The sequence below is a fragment of the Dama dama genome, chromosome 33 (genome assembly GCF_033118175.1).
Source record: "Dama dama isolate Ldn47 chromosome 33, ASM3311817v1, whole genome shotgun sequence".
NCBI lineage: Eukaryota > Metazoa > Chordata > Mammalia > Artiodactyla > Cervidae > Dama > Dama dama.
In genome coordinates this window covers 72,309,287-72,327,404 of record NC_083713.1, presented here as the reverse complement: position 1 = coordinate 72,327,404, position 18,118 = coordinate 72,309,287, and the positions used below count along the sequence as shown (strand labels likewise).

General features: G+C 44.8%; 1 protein-coding gene and 1 long non-coding RNA gene across 8 annotated transcripts in view; one reads left to right on the top strand and one right to left on the bottom strand.

Moving 5' to 3' along the window:
• Window positions 1-2,716: 2,716 nt before the first annotated feature.
• The window catches only part of EPB41L5 (erythrocyte membrane protein band 4.1 like 5), a 155,654-nt gene continuing 140,252 nt past the window's right edge, over window positions 2,717-18,118 (bottom strand). For 2 of the 7 annotated variants that reach the window (XM_061135566.1, XM_061135568.1), the window contains exons 22-26: window positions 16,170-16,244; window positions 12,865-12,906; window positions 12,377-12,498; window positions 7,210-7,349; window positions 2,717-6,964 (exon numbers count right to left, since the gene is read on the bottom strand). In XM_061135566.1, the coding sequence (XP_060991549.1) occupies window positions 7,238-7,349; window positions 12,377-12,498; window positions 12,865-12,906; window positions 16,170-16,244 (351 nt within the window). In that variant the 3' untranslated portion in view covers window positions 2,717-6,964; window positions 7,210-7,237. Of the gene's footprint in view, window positions 6,965-7,209; window positions 7,350-11,624; window positions 11,919-12,376; window positions 12,499-12,864; window positions 12,907-16,169; window positions 16,245-18,118 lie in introns of those variants that run through there. The other 5 variants (XM_061135567.1, XM_061135569.1, XM_061135570.1 and 2 more) reach the window with 5 other exon arrangements.
• LOC133051144 (uncharacterized) lies at window positions 10,179-18,118 on the top strand. Its single transcript, XR_009691787.1, has 5 exons — window positions 10,179-10,304; window positions 11,465-11,631; window positions 11,739-11,816; window positions 12,341-12,591; window positions 16,161-18,118. It is a non-coding gene; the product is annotated as an uncharacterized LOC133051144 (long non-coding RNA).

The following is an 18,118-nucleotide window of genomic DNA, read 5'->3' as shown; positions in this document are numbered from 1 at the left end:
ATCAGACCACCAAAATTAAAAAATCTGTACATAGTAAGACATTCTCAACACAGCAAAAACGCATTTCACAGAATGACAGAAAGTATTTGTAGTCATGTATCTGGTAAGAGATTAAAATCCAGGATATATAAGGAAGTCCTAAAATTCAACAAAAACAATTCAATTTAATAATGGACAAAGAATCTGAATAGAGATTTCTCCAAAGAATACACACAAATGTTCAACAAACCTATGAAAAGATACTCAGCACCACTAATAAAACAGGGAAATAAAAATGAGAATTATAATCAGATATCACTTTTGTGTCTGACTCTTTGCAACCCTGTGGACTGTAGCCCACCAGGCTCCTGTGTCCAAGGGATTCTCCAGATAAGAACACTGGAGTGGGTTGCCATGCCCTCCTCCATTATACCCATTAGGACAGCTATAATAAAAAACTAACAAACTAAAGCTGAGAACAGTTATCGGTAAGGATGCGGGGAAACTGGAACGCTTACGCGTTGCTGATGGGAACGTAAAATGACACAGCTGCTGTGGAAATGAGTTCAGCGGTTCCTCAAGAAGAATGACATTATGGTTCTGCAATTTTGCTTCTGGGTTTATGGCCCTGAGATTTGAAAGCGAGGACTTGAACAGACACTCATACATGCGGTGTTCACAGCAGCGTTATTCACAATAGCAAAAGGTGTAGGAGAGCAGGATTTTCCACCCCAAAATGTGTCTTTGGGGCATATGAATTATTTGGTTATTTTATAAGAAATAGCAGACATTTGGGAAACTCTGAACCAAGTGGAAGTCACCTTCTGATGAGGAATGTGGACATTTCTAAGGGAAATCTCCACTTGTAAGGGCACCTTCCTCCCCCTATCAGGAACAGCGGGATGACCAAATCTCTAGAAACTTCTACCATCAGGGAGGCAGGGCTTCGACTGAAAGCAGATGCAGGAGGGCGGCTGGTGGGGCTGCTGCACAGGCCAGGCATCCTCAGTGGCAGGTGAGGGCATGGACGCTCTGGTGTGCCTGTGGAAGGGGTGTGAGGACGGCTCCTTCAGGATGGATGGGGCGAGTTCTGGGTCCCCTGCGGTTCTGAAAGCAGGAGTCCATGCAGCCCTCCTGTTCACAGCCAGTGAGCCTTTGCTGGCCACACCCAGCCTGAGCTGTTGTGAAACTCTTTCTGGTGCAAGAACATCTGTGGGCACATCCAGTCCTTGCAGAGAGCTCAGTCTGTCCAAATCCACACCCCGTCTGTATCTCCTGGGGCATATGGCATCAACAGCTCCATCATACATGCTGGGACATGGGCTGGGGGCCTCCTGCAGCTTCTTTCCAACGCTGGTCCATCTGGGCCTCCGGCCTGACTGCCCGTGGATGCTGCTGACCCACAGGCTGGGTTATCTCCCAGAAGGGTGACCACAGAGCAGTTTCTCTCTGCGTCACCACCAGACAAGCCTCTCTGGCTCTCGGCCACCTTGGCTTAGACACTGCCTGCCTCCAGGGCCTCCCAGGCCCCCTCTGTGCCCTCCACTGCAGCCCAAGCCTGGGACAGCAGCTGGCCTGCAAGTATCCTCTGGGTCTGTGGCCAAATAGGAGAGAAAAATGTATCTCATGAACCTTCCCTGGTTCATGAGCGGGCCAGGATAAGGGACCGCTTGGCATCCCACTCGGCACCCCTGGGTCCAAGGTGGAGACGGCAAAAGCCCTCCGAGCCCCTGCTGCCATAACGTGGTGATGAGCAGGACAATGCCAGAACAACCCGGCGGCCCCATGGTTTCTGCACAGTGGTCCCCAACCCAGCTTCCTCACTCAGCTCTTAAAGGCTTCCTGCTCCCAGGACACTGGATGTCCCAGATGTAGGGCTCGGGGTCTGATGCCTGGACCCCGCTGTTTGCTGTGTGTTCTGCAGCAGTGGTGTCTGCTGGTCACCACTGGTTGATCTGAAAGGGCTTCCCTGTGTCACTGGGTGGCGGGAGGGTTGGTGTTACTGGCGGGGACGTGACACCCTTGCACAGATAGCCTGACACCTCGGAAATGGTCAGTCACTGGGTGCTGTCCGTCCGCCTAAGCGTGTTGGGCTCGGAAAAGCAAAGCCCGGCCTGCCTTTTGGGTTAGGCAGAATGGGCTTCACTCTCGGGCTGCGGGGGGAGGGGGAACCTGGGACCCTGGCAGGTAAACCAGGACTGCTCAGACAGCAGACCATCCAGGTCTCTGGGGACCTGGCTTCACCCCCCCAACCCTGGAACCTGGGGGCGGATGTGCCCTCCTGGACAGAGAGTCCTGGGAGGTCCAGTCTCCCCCAGCTGCCCACTTCTTTCTGCCTTTGGTTTGTGGGAAGGCCTACAGCTTGGGGCACGCAGGACAACCCAGCTGACTGGGTTTGAGCCAGTTCTCAGGGGTCCTCCCTGGGCCTGGTGCGGCCCGCAGGGCGGGGGAGGGAGTGCAGGGTGCAGGGGCATGGCACCGGGACGGCTCCACCAGGCCCGATGGGTAGTGAGCGGTTCTTCCTGCACCACGCTGCTCTTCCCAGGATGTGCTGGGGGTGGCCAATGGGGCTTCTTAACTCTCAGAATCGACATCCAGATTTACACCACTCACATCAAGACGAACACCACACACCGCGGTCCTGCTCCTACTGACTCTTGCCAACAGCTCTGCTGAGAAGAGACGGGCTCAGGAGGCATGCGTCACACGTCCAAGAAACTGCAACGGCTCACAAAACTAAGTGCTTCAGGAAAACTTTATTGGTGGTCACGTCTACAGCGGTCATCTCATTGAACAAACAACTCACAGGTGAGTGCGGTGCTCCTAGTACAAGTCATATAAAACTGGGACACATTGCAGGAATAGTGCACTTGATAAAAAAATAAATTACACTTTAAAAGCTACTTCAAAGCTTTATACATATAAAAAGTAAACACAAAATAGTTAGTGAGGTCCTTGTAACCATCTATCATATTCAGACAGGAAGATTAAAGAGCAGAGGTCTGCACCCAAACGCTTCTCTGATGAATAAAAACCCTGCAAAGGGACTGAATCATGGTCTCCATCAATGTGATAAAGTGGCTCGCAGATCCCACCTCTCAGAGCTGGAGACAATCACAGCTCTGCCAGCATGTGAATTCAGCAGAGTTCAGGGCAAATTTCAATGAACCAAACAAACTTCCTCAACTTGCAGGCTAACAGACAGGAAAAGCTCCCAACGTTCTTCTGAACATTCAGGAACCATAGGTTTACATTTGTGAGAGGAATAAGAACAAATAATATGGAATGTGTATTATGCATTACAAGACTCCAGGTTCCCAAGCAACCAAAACGCTAGGGCACAATGGATCAGAACTGGGAGCCCTCCCGGCCTCTCGGGGATGGGAGCCCAGGACTGTCTTGTCCACACGGGAGTGAGAATGCCAACGGAGAAATGCCAGGGCCTCCAGGGACAGAGAACCTGCAGAGCCCGTCTGAACACCCGCTGGCTCCCGGGAGCCATCTGCGGGAAACTGCCAGGAAGATGTCCCTGCCTGCAGCCAAGCCGGGGCACTCACCTCCATCTACACTGCCCACACTCGGGCGGCAGGGGGCACCACCTGCCACTTCACCACCTCCGCTCCTCACTTTCCTGCCTGCTGTCCCAGCCCTCAATGAGAAGCTGAGAATTTGGCTTCTCAAGAGCCTGACTTACAGAAAAATAAGAGAACTTCCCTCTGTGCAAATGACTGCCAAATAATCCAATCTGAGGGGGTTTCTGCAGCGACTTGTCCAAGAGGAGACAGAGGCAGTGTTGGCCAGAAATGAGACGCATGAGGAACAAGCAGTCAGGAAGCAGGGGTTTCCAGTGTCCAGAGAACTTCTGTGACCGCACAAGTAGATATAGGTAAAGACAAAAACTTAGGAGACTATAAGACATGTTTAATAAAATTTCTCAAAACAACATCAACATTTTAGGAAAGCACCTAAGGGTATTTCTAAATTTATCAGGATCAAAGGAGTCTAATCATTCCTTTGTTCAGCAGGGTTTCCACAAGGGCAGGAATGTAAGAACAATGAGCCCTTCGTGTGCACACAGATGCTATGACCTTTGTAAGGTCCTGAGAAACAGGATTTCATGTGCTACTTCACAAGTTCTCAAGAAGAGTCTACGGGAGAAAACTGAAACCTACCAACCTGACTTTAAATCCCACCTGCACACCCAGGCCAGCTCTCCACTCCCCCACCTTCTCAGCCAAGACGTGAGCCGATCTGCACCTGGGCCCTAAACACTGACAACCTCCACCCTCAGGTGGCAGGAGACGAGGGCCTCAGCACTACCTGAACTCTGCAAATCACCAGAAACTGCAGATCCTCACAGACCAACCAGGCAACGGCAAGAGAACAAAAGCAGCTCCCTCCCACTCACCCACCCTGAGCCCCTAAACCTGCCCACAGCCACAAGCACCATCATCCTAGCTCCTAGGGAGTCACCAGAGTGAAAACTGGAAAGAAAGTGACATAGAACTGAGCCTCTGGCTCAAGCAGGCTTCGGTCACTTCCGCCAAACAGGTCTATCAGCTCAGCTATAAACCCTCTCCAAGCACCCTCCAATGCAGGGGTGCTCACAGTGCTCCCACACACTGTCATTCCTGCTCTTTCCAGACACGTGCTCCTCACTCCTGATGGGATCAGACGCGGCCAGGACTCTCCAGCTGCACAGAGCAAAGGAGACTCTAGACACGGCGAAGCTTCCCACCCGACCGCAGTGGCATGTCACCCCAGAGCTGCACTCAGCGGACGAGCTGGTCCCAACGCAAAGGAGGGCGCTGAGATCTTCCATCGTCAGGAACTGTGCCTGAGGGCCAGCAGTCACAGGGCCACCTCAGCAGGACCCCCACTGCCCCCGCAGCGTGACCACCTGCCCACCGGTCCATCCAGAGTCCCCACACTCGGCTCTCTGCCAGCATCCTGACTCACGTCTGCTGCTCCCCCTTCCCCCCCGCCCCAGGTGGGCAGAGCAGGGGGAGCCTTACAGTTGCCTGGGGACGGCAGATGGGGAATGAGATGTATATCTGACAGGCATCTTTTCTGTCAGGGCTGATTCATTAAAATATCAATTTCCATATTTACCACTCTTCCTCAGGACCTGAAACAAAACTTCCTTTTAGCTTGAGATTCAAATGCATTTTAAGAAAGTCTCCTCAGTGTTCTGACTGGCAAGGATACAGGTACCAGAAGACACAAAGGTAAGGGGATATTTTCAACAACCTAGCTCCAAGATCTAGAAAACGTCTCTGTGACCAGAAACACGGCCTTAACGCTCTGCCTGCAGCGTCATCAGTGTGCTGAAAACACAACATCCAGTCCAGCTCGTCCTGGGTCAAGTCCGCAGTCTCAGCCTAAGGGCTACAAGAGGTAGCCGGCAAGAAGAGCCAAGCCCCCTTCCTTCAGCAAAACTGTTTGGTGCAAAGTAGTTTCCAGCCTCTACAGGTCCCGGGAACAGCACAGGAAGAAAACCCTCTCCAGTCAGACACAAGCGTGTGACTGCCTGAGCTGACTATGTTACAGGGAACCCACGACAGTCTAGACCATGGAGTTTTAAAGATCTTAAAACCGCGTGTTTTTTTATGGAGAACAGCATACATTAACACTCAATTAAGTTCTGGTTTCTGCAGGGCAGGAAACCAAAACCAAATTCCAGGAGGTATACTTTAACATCAGCCCTTGATAACAGGGATTAACGACAACTTCCCAACACGGTTTCCAGATCACCCTCATTCCCCACGGCAACGGAGGTTTACTTTACACATTCCAAAGTTTTAAAGCTAAAAGAGTATTTTTCTGGGTGTTGAAATTCTTTTCTCTATTTTCTATAATGAGAATATACCACCTTAACATCCAGAACTTTCTGTACAGCTGGAAAGCAATGAGGAAATTCGAAAGAACCCCTTTAAAGTAACATAAGATCCTAACATTCTCTCAACATCTGCATTTAGTTTTAGATGTGGATCCCCCTAACCCAATCGCCTATTTCTATCCTGGTATTTTTTTCCCTTTAGTTTACAAAATCTAAGTTTACTCAGCTTACATTAAAAAGAAATGGAGCCTTCATCCAAAGAGGCGCCCAGAAACTACCACGCGCTCCTTCCGTCCCCGAGTCACATGGCCTTCAGTCCCCTGTGGCCCAGGAAGAAGTGTGGGTGCCTGGAGGAAATGCCTCAGGCTCTCTGCAACCCTCCCCACCCCTTCCAGGCCAAAGAGTGACAGGTGTGTGAGGGCCATGGAGACAAGCTTCCTGAGGGGAGGCTGGGCTGAAAACGCACGCCAGGCTACTGACTTTCCTGTAGTTCTTCTCACAGTCTATCTTGCCTTGATGTAAACTTGCAGTGTCAAGACGGCCAGTCCAGCAAAAAGTCAAAAGTATGGGAAGCATCTGAAAATCCTCTGAATTCTAAAAACTTCTCTTTAGTAATCATTAATCTATCTAAATCACCGATCTCCAGACAATGATAGAAAGGTACAGTTTCTCCAGCAGGCATTCAGGGACACCCACCCTGACACCAGCGAGAGAAGGAACCTCTGCCAGGCTGATGACGACCGCCAGGGACAGCCCACCCAAAGGGGCGTCGTGAACACTCACAGCCACTAGGCGGAGCCAAGAGCGCGGAGGAAACCACAGGGCGCGGCATCCCCACCACTAGGGATTCACAACTGCAGCAGAATCGGGGAGAGTGGAAGACTGTATTGTGTCACTTGGGCAAAAGTGTAGTGTAATTAGCCCTTCCAGCTGGACGGAAATGTAGCTGCTTTTTCACGGAACTGAAGCCTAAACCAGGTGAGCCTTTTACCCGCTGGTGCGGAACTGGCCCGGGCGGCAGTGGGCTCTGGGATGGACGCTGGGGGCCCGGCCTCGGGCCATAGGAGAGCCGCCATCCCTCAGAGCTCAGTCGTCAGCAAACACTTCTGCTTCAAGGTGGCTTCTCCAGCTGAGGCTGGAGCAGAGCTGACAGGAGGAAAGAATGTGTTATTCAGTTTCTGGAAAATGAAAAGACAACCCTCCCACAAGAGAGCAACATGCATCTCCCCACCAGTGCCCCACAGAGCACGTGGAGAGCAAGGGGGGCTGCCTTGTAAACGTAATTCAGCAATTTCACACAAGGTCACTTTCTAAATAACCAATGCTTTTTTCATCTTGAAATGGACATTGATTTTCCCCGACTTCTTGAATAAAACGCACTGAACAGATACCCAGTTTCTTGCTGAGTCAGGGCTGTTACTAGAACACGGACATGGACAACGCGGTGAGCAGGATGGCCACACGCCCTGGAAGCAGCAGCGTAGGGGTTCCTGTGCTCACGGCCCGGCGCCACCTCCTCTGCCTGTTGCAGCTAAAGGAAGAGTAAAAGTACTTGGTCTTTGGGACTTCCCTGGGGATCCAGTGATTAAAACTCTGCACTTCCAACGCAGGGGGTGTGGGCTTGACTCCAGGCTGGGGAACGAAGATCCCTCCTGCTATGTCGTACAGCCAATAAATAAATATTTTTTTAAAAGTGCGTGGGCTCTGCCTGAGGTGAAGAGCATGGATGGAGGTGCAGAGGCGTAACAGCACCTACTTCGGTTTCACAAAACTGAAAACATCATCAAAGTACCAAGGACAGAGATTAATGTCAGAAGCACTAGCAAGACACATAAATGAAAAAGCAGTCAGCAGTCGCTGGAACCCGCTTCTTCATTCCTACCTGGCAGAGACAACACTGCCACTGGTTTCTCCTGGTGTTTCCCTTCATGCTTTGGGTCTCGACTTCTCAAAGTGTGGTCCCTGGAACTTGTCATAAATGCAGGTTCTCAGGCCCCGCTTCAGGCTCCCTGAACCAGAGACTCAGGCCAGCCCAGTGCTTGCAGCTCTAAGCTGCCCTCTGGGGAGGCTCCCTGCAGCATCCTGACTGCCCTAAGGCGTGTGGTTCCACAAGGACACCCCGCCATGGTCCTCCCTTCCTATCTTTTCAACACAGTTTTGGAACAACTGTGATCATGTTAACATCCAGTGCTTGCTATAATCACATAAACACTTCACGGCTCACTCTGAGTGTGCTACAGTTCCTCCCTTACAGAGTCTGCTTTCCCTGGACTGAGGGAGCGCCTTGGTTTTCACCGTGGCGGCGTGCCCAGTGTCTAACACTGCGTGTCTAACGTGTGTCCCTAACCTGGCAAACGCACCATGGCTCTGTTCTCCTGTAAGTTTTCTTTAACTTAGGGGTGGGTGATCCTGTGTTTTGTCATTTCCCTTGGCAATATCCTTCCTGGAATGCTACGTCCTCTTCAAATCCGCACAGGATCCCTTCTAGGCCTGCTTCACTTTCCTCCTGGTAAATTCCTGCACCTGCTTCCTGGGTCGCATGGTTTCTTTCTGGGATACTCATCTGGTTGGTTTTTTTTTTTTTTTAAACCTTCTATTTATTTTCAAATTTTAAACTTTTTCTTTTGTATTGGGGTGTAGCCAATTATAATCACCCTATTTTGATGGAACACATCCTCCAGTTAAGTAGTTTCCTGACAAAAGTCACCTTAGAAACATCTATTTTAGAGGAATTCTATGTTTTAAAATTTCTTTTTTTTGGCTATGTCATGTGGCATGTGGGAGAGCTTAGTTCCCTGACCAGGGACTGAACTCAGGCCCTGGCAGTGAAAGCCCAGAGCCCTAACCACTGAACCACCAGGGAACGCCTGAAAATGTCGTTTTAATCTCACGCTGCACTGGTAGTTTGGGTATAAAATACGAGATGGAAACGATTCTTCTCCAGATTCTGCAGGCACTGCTCTATTTATTATCTCCTAGCTTTGTCATCTGATTACCAGTCCTTTGTAAGTACTCTTCTCTCGCCCTCTCTGAAGACCTACATCCTCTCTTAAATTTGATATTCTGAAACCTCATGATGTTCCACGGTGTCATCTATTTTCATTGTGTTATTGGGTACTCACTGAGCTCCTTTAATGTAAAACTCAAGTACTTATGTTCTGGAAAAATCTTGATTCCTTTTTAAAATATTTTGGTCACTTTTATTTACTCTGTTCTTTCTTCTGGCTCTCCAATGATTCACATATTGGACTTCCTAGACCAATCCTCGAACTTTCTCTTCTGTCTCAATTTCCAGCTTTTTATTCTACTTTTTTGCAGATTTCCTGAATCTTATCTTCCATGCATTCTTTGGATCTTATTTTTAACTTGGTTAATCATTTCTGGGAATACCTCGTGGGGAGGTCGAGTTCTAAATGGTTCTAGATGCTTTCAACCAAGTCTCCAGTTCTCAGCTCCACCTGGATCATCTTCATGATATTTGGTCCCTCTTACCTCCTGAGACTTTCCTCAGAGCAACAGTGAGAACGTGGTTCTTACTTTTCCAGTTTCCATTCCTGCCCCATTTCAGGCTTAGATCTCAGTTTTCTCCTGTCAAGCTATTTACCACTCATCTGTCATTTTGCTCCTCCCCAAACTTGTTCATTCTTTCAACTGCCGTTGTCTCCGCTCCTGTTTTAAGCCTTTAAAATAAGATTTGCACAGTGCACACGCCCACAAAATCTGAATCCTCAGAGATGCAACGCCAGCACCATCCTTTTAAACACGTTACTGATTACAACGCTCACATGCTGGCGTGCACAAAGCAGCAGGAGCTTGGAGGTTGGGGAACCCTCACACCAGCCGCACCTGTACCATCAGCACACAGGTCAGGGAACAGCATCACGAGGGCTCTGAAACCAGACCTCGAGAGGAGTCACTGCGTGGTTCCTCGAGGGCTGGGCCTCTTTCTGAGCTTTACTTTGCTCACCATTATTGTGTAACAGACACTATAAGACAACCCCCAGTGACCCAAACATCCCGGCACTCTCACGTGACTTCCTCCCCTGAGCATTGCAGGCCCGTGATTTGCTTTAACCAACAGACTGGAGCAAAAGTAACCGGTCCTCACCCCTGGGATTACAGTACAGATGGGCACTTCTGGGTGGCAGGCAAGTGTCCCAGTGCCTTCCTGGAAATAAAGGCTCCATGGCAAGTCCTGAGGGCAGCCTTTGGCTTCAAGTCAGCTAAAAATGGGGGCCCTTGGCCTGCAGCCCCTCAGGAACTGAATCCTGTCAGCAGAGCCTCCTCCACCTGACCCTTCAGCTGATGGCCCAGCTCTGGTCAACTCCCCAACTGGCACCTGGGAGAGTCTCTGCAGCAGAGGACACAGCTAGGTTGTATCCAGACTCCTGACCCACAGGGATGAGGCTGCAGAAACCTGTGCTGTTTTAAGCTGTTAGCTGTGTGGTAACCCCTTACACAGCAATAAACACTTAACATAACTCAGGTGAGCAACTCATCAGTCTTCCTCTAACACACTTAGTTCGTTCGTTTTCACTGCTCTAGTCTAGTATTTATCTAGTCGACTGCTAACGGATTTTTAAGTTTTCAATTACTATGATGAATACAGTTGCTATAAACATTTTTGTACATACCTTTAATGGATGTATATTTGTATTTCTATTGAGTATGCATGTAAGAGTATTTTCAGCTTTCATAGATACTGCCAAATCTACGTGCAACACAGTTATTTAAATTTACAGAGCTTCTGTTGCCCTATGACTTCATCTCTACTTGGTACTACATGTCTCTTTCACTTGAGCCATTTTAGGTGTATGGAGTGGTATCACAGTGGTTTGAATTTGTATTTCTCAATGACTTGTCAAGGTGTGCATCATCTAATGGTTTATTGGCCATCTGGATATCCTTCTTGTGAACTGTTTTTCAACTCTTTTGCCAATTTTTCTATTGAGCTGCAATTTTCTTCTTGATTCACAAAAGCTCTTTATATATTCTGGATCAGTCCTTTGTGAGAGAGACAGAGTCAGAGAGATGGGAAGTGGCAGCTGCCTTCTCTACTGTGTGGCTTCTTTTTTGAGTGCTTGAAATTGCATGTTGATAAACAAGCTTTTTGATACAATCCAAGTTGTCAATTTTTTCCTGAATGAACATAGCATTTTATGACTTGTTTAAAAAATCTTTGCTTATCTCAAGGCCACAAGGATGTGTACTATATTTTTTGCTAAAACCTTTATTTATGGACATTTCAGATTTTCAGTGCACTTACAGTAGATTTTGGTGTGCAGTATGAGGCTGGGTCAAGATGACTTTTTCCCCTAAGGATATTTAACTTGTTAGGCTGACTGCTACTCTTTTCCTTCAGCACTGCATAAATCAGGGAACTGTATTTGTGTGGGTTTGCTTCCGGACTCCAGTGTTTCACTGATTTACTGTCCTGTTTTCCTCATCAAGGTCCTGCCATATTATACTAGCTTCAGGTGTACTATCTGTTATTTTTAATCTAATTCCTTTATGATTTATTTGCTTTGGGAAGGAATGGAGACAAGGCCCTGATGTCATCTGTGACTTAACATTTGGAAGTCTGTAAGAACTCACATTTTACTGTGTAAACGCAATTACAGAGAATTATTACCTGGCTCTCTGCAGGTAATCTCTACTTTAACAGTGGGTACTACTAGTCATACATGTTTGGGAAACAGGCCCCACATCCATCCTCTTCACAGCTCTCTTCAATGCCAGAGAGAAGTAATGCCTGGTACCTAATATCCAATCAGTTGTTTGCTGAGTAAACAATTATATTAAAGACTACAGAGGTAAGACAACAATTTTAAAATGAACTATGAGTTTCTCTCAAATTAACCATCTCTAGTAACTTTTCCTTTATACTTAGGAATTTTTTTTTTTTATTCATTCTCTAAAGCATCTACTACAACTGATCTGCATTCTCAACACCAGGAAGATGTGAGAAACAGCAAACACACCCATGAAAAAGTCAGAGGTAAGAAATGAAGGCAAAATCTTCTGCAAAACAGGCACAGTCTTGGTGGTAATAAAAGTTGAAGAATAACATGCTGAACAAAAGCTCTTCTGAGTTCAGTTTCTGTTTGTGGCAAGCAATGAGATAAAATGAGCTGCAACAAGCAGGCTTCAGTGAAAGCTACACCAGAGCCCTCACCTTGGGAATCCCCTGCCCTATCCTCATCTGCATCTCTTCCTCTGTATTGATGGACAACGTAACAGTAAAGCATGATAGGAAAAGATATAAATCAATTTTAAAACAAATATAAAATTTTAAAGATAGACCTATTAACATCTTTATCTAACAAAGACTTCCAATTAAAAAAAAATAAAGTCTACTTCTTAATTTTGTAGAAAATTGCTACTGACAAGAAAAAGAAAAAACACTACTCTAAATAATTAACAGAGGAAGAGATTTATTCAGTTTCAATTAAGTTCGGTAAAGAAGAATGGACATTATTGCTTTAAATGCAAATAATTTTATTATTTCTTTCCTCCTAACAGATGCCTAAGAAGTGCAACTGAGAAATAATTCCTCACCTGGTCACGGCGTCCACCAAGAACGGCGCTGGGGGCGAGATGAGCTCTCTGCTACCCAGCCCTTCCTTCCCCGTCAGGGAAAACCCATTTCCTGCAAGCCCATTAGGAAGGACAGTGCTCTGCTGAGAAAGACACACAACACGTCTGAGAGGAGGTGATCACACCTCCCTGACAACCAGCACTTCAGCTCCAAGCCATCTTCTCCAACAATTATGGTAATGGGAAGGATATTTATGATCACAGTTGCTTTTTTTGTTTTTTATTTGCTTTTACTATCCTTCACATCAGATTTTTATTTTTATTTTTGTTAGCACCCTTACACATTTACAAACAGAAAAGTTATATCACTAGTTTGAAGCCAGTAAGTTTAATTAAAAGAGCTTTGATGATGACCCCAGGTTTTCAAGGGAAAATAAGAACCTGGTACTCCTTCAGGCCTCATTCTGTAAGGAGAACAGAAAGAAAAATTCTAAATATCATTAACTTACTGGCACAATCCAACGGGGTGTGATCGCTGATGTTGAAGACACCTGAAAAAAATGTATATGTATATTTACTTTTAGGGAAGATTGGATTTTTATAATTATACTCATAATGCTCTCTTCTGCTCTGAAACGCGTGGGCTGGGGGTGGAGTCTGAATACTACTACCACTTTCAGGGCATTTACTAGGGATTTCCCCAAAATCCCTAGCATTCAATTTACTGTTTATTTTCTGAAATTTCATTTCAGTTCATTACAAATAATCACAGCCTTCTTGAACAGGGGACTGTGACTAATTCAAATGCAACAGCAAAAAAGAAAGTACAGAGAAAAAAAATCTGTCTCTATACAGTCCATTTTCTAATTATGCATGCAGCAAACAGAATAAAAACACCCACACTGCTACTGACTCATAGGGCCTTTGTTATAGTCTTTTTAATGTTTGATTTGCTAGATCTCACTTTTATGTGTAGAACAGTCATCTAATAACTCCCAACTCTCCCTGTTTTATGGAAACGTAACACTAGCCCTTGCACTGGTGACATTCTGATAAGAAAAAATTAATATAAGTTCAGGTCTTAGTAATTTAGGTAACTATCAAAAGAATAAAAATACAAAATAAAGGGACTCCCCTGGTGGTTCAGTGGCTAAGACTCCACACTTCCAATGCAAGGGGCCCAGGTTCTATCCCTGGTCAGGAAACTAGATCCTGCATGCCACAACTAAGACAAGGCACAGCCAAATTATTAAAAAATAGACACTTTTAAAATATATAAAATATGACTTTCCCATCAATATTAAGAAATGAATTTTTAACCATAGAAAATAAAACAGAGAGAAAAGAAGTACAGTAAAAGTTAACAAAAAATGGTTTGGCAGAAAGAAGTCCTATAATAACAATAATTACAGTAAATATAAGTGGATTTAAACTCAATCAAAGCATAGAGACTTTTGACTGAAAATCAATTAACAGAAAATTCTACTTAAGGCGATTCAAACTTAAAGCTACGTTGTCAAATTTTTATCAATCAAAAGGGAAATAAAGAGAGGCAAAAGGGGCAAACAAGGACAATTTTAAGTGTTAAAAGGAGCTCAGGAAAAGTATAATTACAATCAACAAACATGCATCTATCTTCAAAATACACACAAAATCGAAAGATCCAACAATAGGTTAAGAAATGGATTAACCAATAATTGCAGACAGAGATACTAAACACACCCCAGAAACTGATGACAGAATATTTGAGAGTATCAGCAGAATGACTACTGAAAAGAACTCAGCAAGTTTCCTAAACACAAAATCAACTTAAGAATTCAATAGTAAAAAATTAAATACCATTCACAACATCAACAAAACTATAAAGCATTTAGCATTTAACCTGACAAAGAACAGAGAAGACTTGCAGATGACATTACAGAGGATGTTACAGACTATTCTCTGTTAAGTCCTAAATACTATAATGGGTAAAAAATCTTACTAGCAAAAAAACCATAAAGGGTCTGGAAATAACAAAAATAGGAAAACATAAAATTTATATTGGGGAGACTATAACTACGTAACTTTTAGGAGAAACAGGAAATCTTGGATGAGAAAAACATTTTATACTCTTAGCCAAGACGATAATCACAAATATATCAGTTCTTTCCTCAAGGTAATTTATGGATTTAATACAATCACAATAAAAACTTCAAAGGCTTTCAAGGGAGTGAAACTTGACAAAGTTATTCTAAAAACCATCTGAAAGAACTAACAATCAAAAACAGCAAAATATCAGCATAATGATGCTGGACTGGCCTCATCACGTATCAAAATCACTTAAAAAGCTCAATTTATTAAAAGAGTATTACAGTTCTAATAACTAAAAATTAGTAAGCATAGTAGGATAGCTTATATGTAGAATCTAAAATGCATCATATTCTACATTTTTATTTAAAACAAAGAAAACATTCTAAATTTGCAGGGAAGTAAAAATACACTAGTGATAGAAAATGCTTTCAATGAAATTCATTTTCATCACCCACCCACCTGTGAGAAAGCGTAGACACACAATAAGTGTTCTGAGCTGGGCCCCAAGGATTCCTTCTCCAGCTTCAGGCTATCTTTCATTAGGCTTAGAAGTTACCTCTTTGTCCTGGTTAAAGGATTATTGTGGCCCAATACCACCAACACTCCTTGTATTTTCTGTTTGTGCATCTGGTAAAGTCTCTGTGTTTACTGATACCAGATGGTGGTTCCTGGCCCACCTCTGAACCCCCGGGAACGGTCAGAAATGCAGCTTCTCAGGCTGCACCCCACAAACACCATGTCAGAAACTCCGGGGGTGGAGACCAGTAGTTTGTGCTTTCTTTTGCTCTCCAGTGATGCACACACACACCCGAGTACCACCTGTACTTGCAAGCCTTCAGGTGATGTCACAGCAGTCCCAGCACACGAGTCATTAGGCACTAAATGAGGCTTCTGTGTACTTTTCATCCCAACTAGTCTCCAGGTCTCTGGAGGGAAGGGACTGTTTCTTATTTGTATCATGCTCACAGTTGGCCATGACTTGGCATGCACACACAGTACTTAACACAGTATCTCCCAAACTCAAATAAAGATCAATGTGTTTAATGTCAACCATTCTTATGATTCCATCTTTCTGTAAATGTTTTCTTTTTAAATTAAAATTCTTTATTGTCTGAACTCTTTAGAAGTTCAGACAATAGAAGAAGCTGGTTTACCCCCACATGTTCCTCTCATGCTGTTTAACAGGATTATGTTACAAAAAGAGCTTCCCTGGTAGCTCAGCTGGTAAAGAACCCTCCTGTAATGCAGGAGACCCCGGTTCGATTCCTGGGTTGGCAGGATCCCCTGGAGGAGGGATAGGCTATCCACTTCAGTATTCTTGGGCTTCCCTAGTGGCTCAGATGGTAAAGAATCTGCCTGCAGTGTGGGAGCCCTGGGTTCAATCCCTGGGTTGGGGAGATCCCCTGGAGAAGGGAATACCCATTCCAGTATTCTTGTCTGGAGAATTCCATGGATAGAGGAGCCTGGTAGGTTACAGTCCATGGGGTTGCAAAGAGTCAGACACAACTGAGTGACTTTCACTTTAGTTACAAATAGGCTCACAGTTAACATGTGGTTATGTAATGACATAAAGATTCAAGTTGGCAGAACTTAGTATAGAAAAGCAATGCTACGTGGTTACTAAAATATAAATTCATGAAATGAAAAGTCTTACTAAACTATAGACAAGGTAAAAACTGGAATCTATCAGGGACAATTTCAAACAGCAATACCTTTCCATCTCCCTGTTTTAAAGCGTCTTTACCTGAGGTGTGGTTGTGTGGTCAAGGAGATTCTCAGTGAGAGACAACAGCAAGGCATCCAGTTCATCTGCAGCATCCTGTGGGAGACAAGACACACAGATGTTAAGTGACCCACCGATCACCAGACAGGTTTTTCCACATCCTCGTAGTGTATAATTTGGACCCATGCCTGGTTGGTGTTAATCCTGAAACAAATGGGGACATTCAGGAGCCATAGTTATCAGTGATTTCACTCGTGTTGGAGGGAACCTAGCCTACAGTCAGAACTTCAAAACACTCAAGGGTTTTGTGAATTTTCTTACAGTTATTCCTTCTGGTAAGACGAAGACTTGGGTAGGGTTTAGGACTATCCTGGCTCTCAGCTCTTGAACTAGAGACGAGAGGTAAGAGGTTCAGCCAGCAAGAAGCCAGCACGTAAGGAGAGGCCTGAACTCCCAGCGCTTCTTCATTCACATGTGTGGGTGCTCCAATGTTCACAAAGGAGTATAATGTAAATTTCCCCCATAAACATTATTTAATGCTTTTGTCTAATCAATATTTGAAGCACCTTATACAAACAGAGTTCTGTATAGCAGTGTGTGTATATGTGTTGGGGGGATGCATAGGAAGAATGTTAAAAGGATAAAAGATGGAACTCCAATCTGGAAATAAGAGCAGTAAGTACCCAGGGTGTACCCTTTATTTATACATTTCTGTCTGTCTGTCCTCAGGCCATGGTACATCTCCAGTTCAGTGTTAACTGAATTTTAGTCCCACGTATGAAGTAACTGTCTGCTCCCTTCTCTCCTCTCCCTCCTCCTTACCCTGTGGGACCTGATGAGCCCCGAAAGAGCCTGTGCATATCTCCACCACACATATTAAAATTCTCTCTCCGACTGTACTACAAAGCAGCTTGAAAGAAGAGGCCATGTCTCAGTCATTTTTTAATTTTCAAAGCCTAGCATGCTATCCTGGTACACAATATGCAATAAATTTGGGGGATAAATGTCCTTCTCTGTTCCAAAACACGTCTGAGGTTCCACCTAATGATTTTCAATGATCAAACATGTCAATATATCATTTAAGGATTTTAATTAGCAGAAAGGAATCTCTGGATTGAAAATATTTTAGGTTCCTTTTTTAAAACCCCAAAGTTTTTTTGACTAGTGGGAATACAGGTAATTGCTAATGTTTTTCTTTTTATAAAATATTTGGTAAATTTCTATGATAAATGTGCTTTTGCAATACAAGTACAAATGGTAACTGTTCCTTTACAAAACTAATTTGTTGTTTAAATAGCAAATTAAAACATTCCCAGGGCAATGAACTGAGTTTCCATGATTTCTGAACTGGTATGGGTGTGTGGGGCTTCCCAGGTGACTCAGGGGTAAAGAATCCACCTGCAATGTAGGAGAGGCAGGTTCAGTCCTTGGGTCAGAAAGATCCCTTGGAGAAGGAAATGGGAAAGCACTCCAGTTTTCTTGCCTAAAAAATCCCATGGACAGAGGAGCCTGATGGGCGACAGTTCATGGGGTTGCAAAAAGACTCCGACACAAGTTAGCAACTAAACAACAATGGGTGTGTGACAAGTGGATACAAGAAAGGTAGGATTTGAGATAAGCTGGTTATAATACAACACAATTTCAGAATGTTACTTTTGATCAATCAATACTTATTTACTGCCTACCATGTGCAGTGTTCTGTTTCAAACACTAGGGAAGTAGAGTCAGCATACAGAAACCAAAAATAAGAGATCATCTAAAAAAACAAAATGACAACAAATAACTCAAAAATGGAGAAGAAACCCTGAGCTACTCTTGGGTTTGACAATAGGATTCTCCCCAGAGAAGCGAGGTTCAGTGCTTTTTTCATAGCTTAAGTTCTGGTGTCCATCAGAACTCACCAGATGTCCCATATAACCAAGATTCAACTCAGTAGAATGTGAGGAGAAACCGTAAAAAGTGGCAGTAAT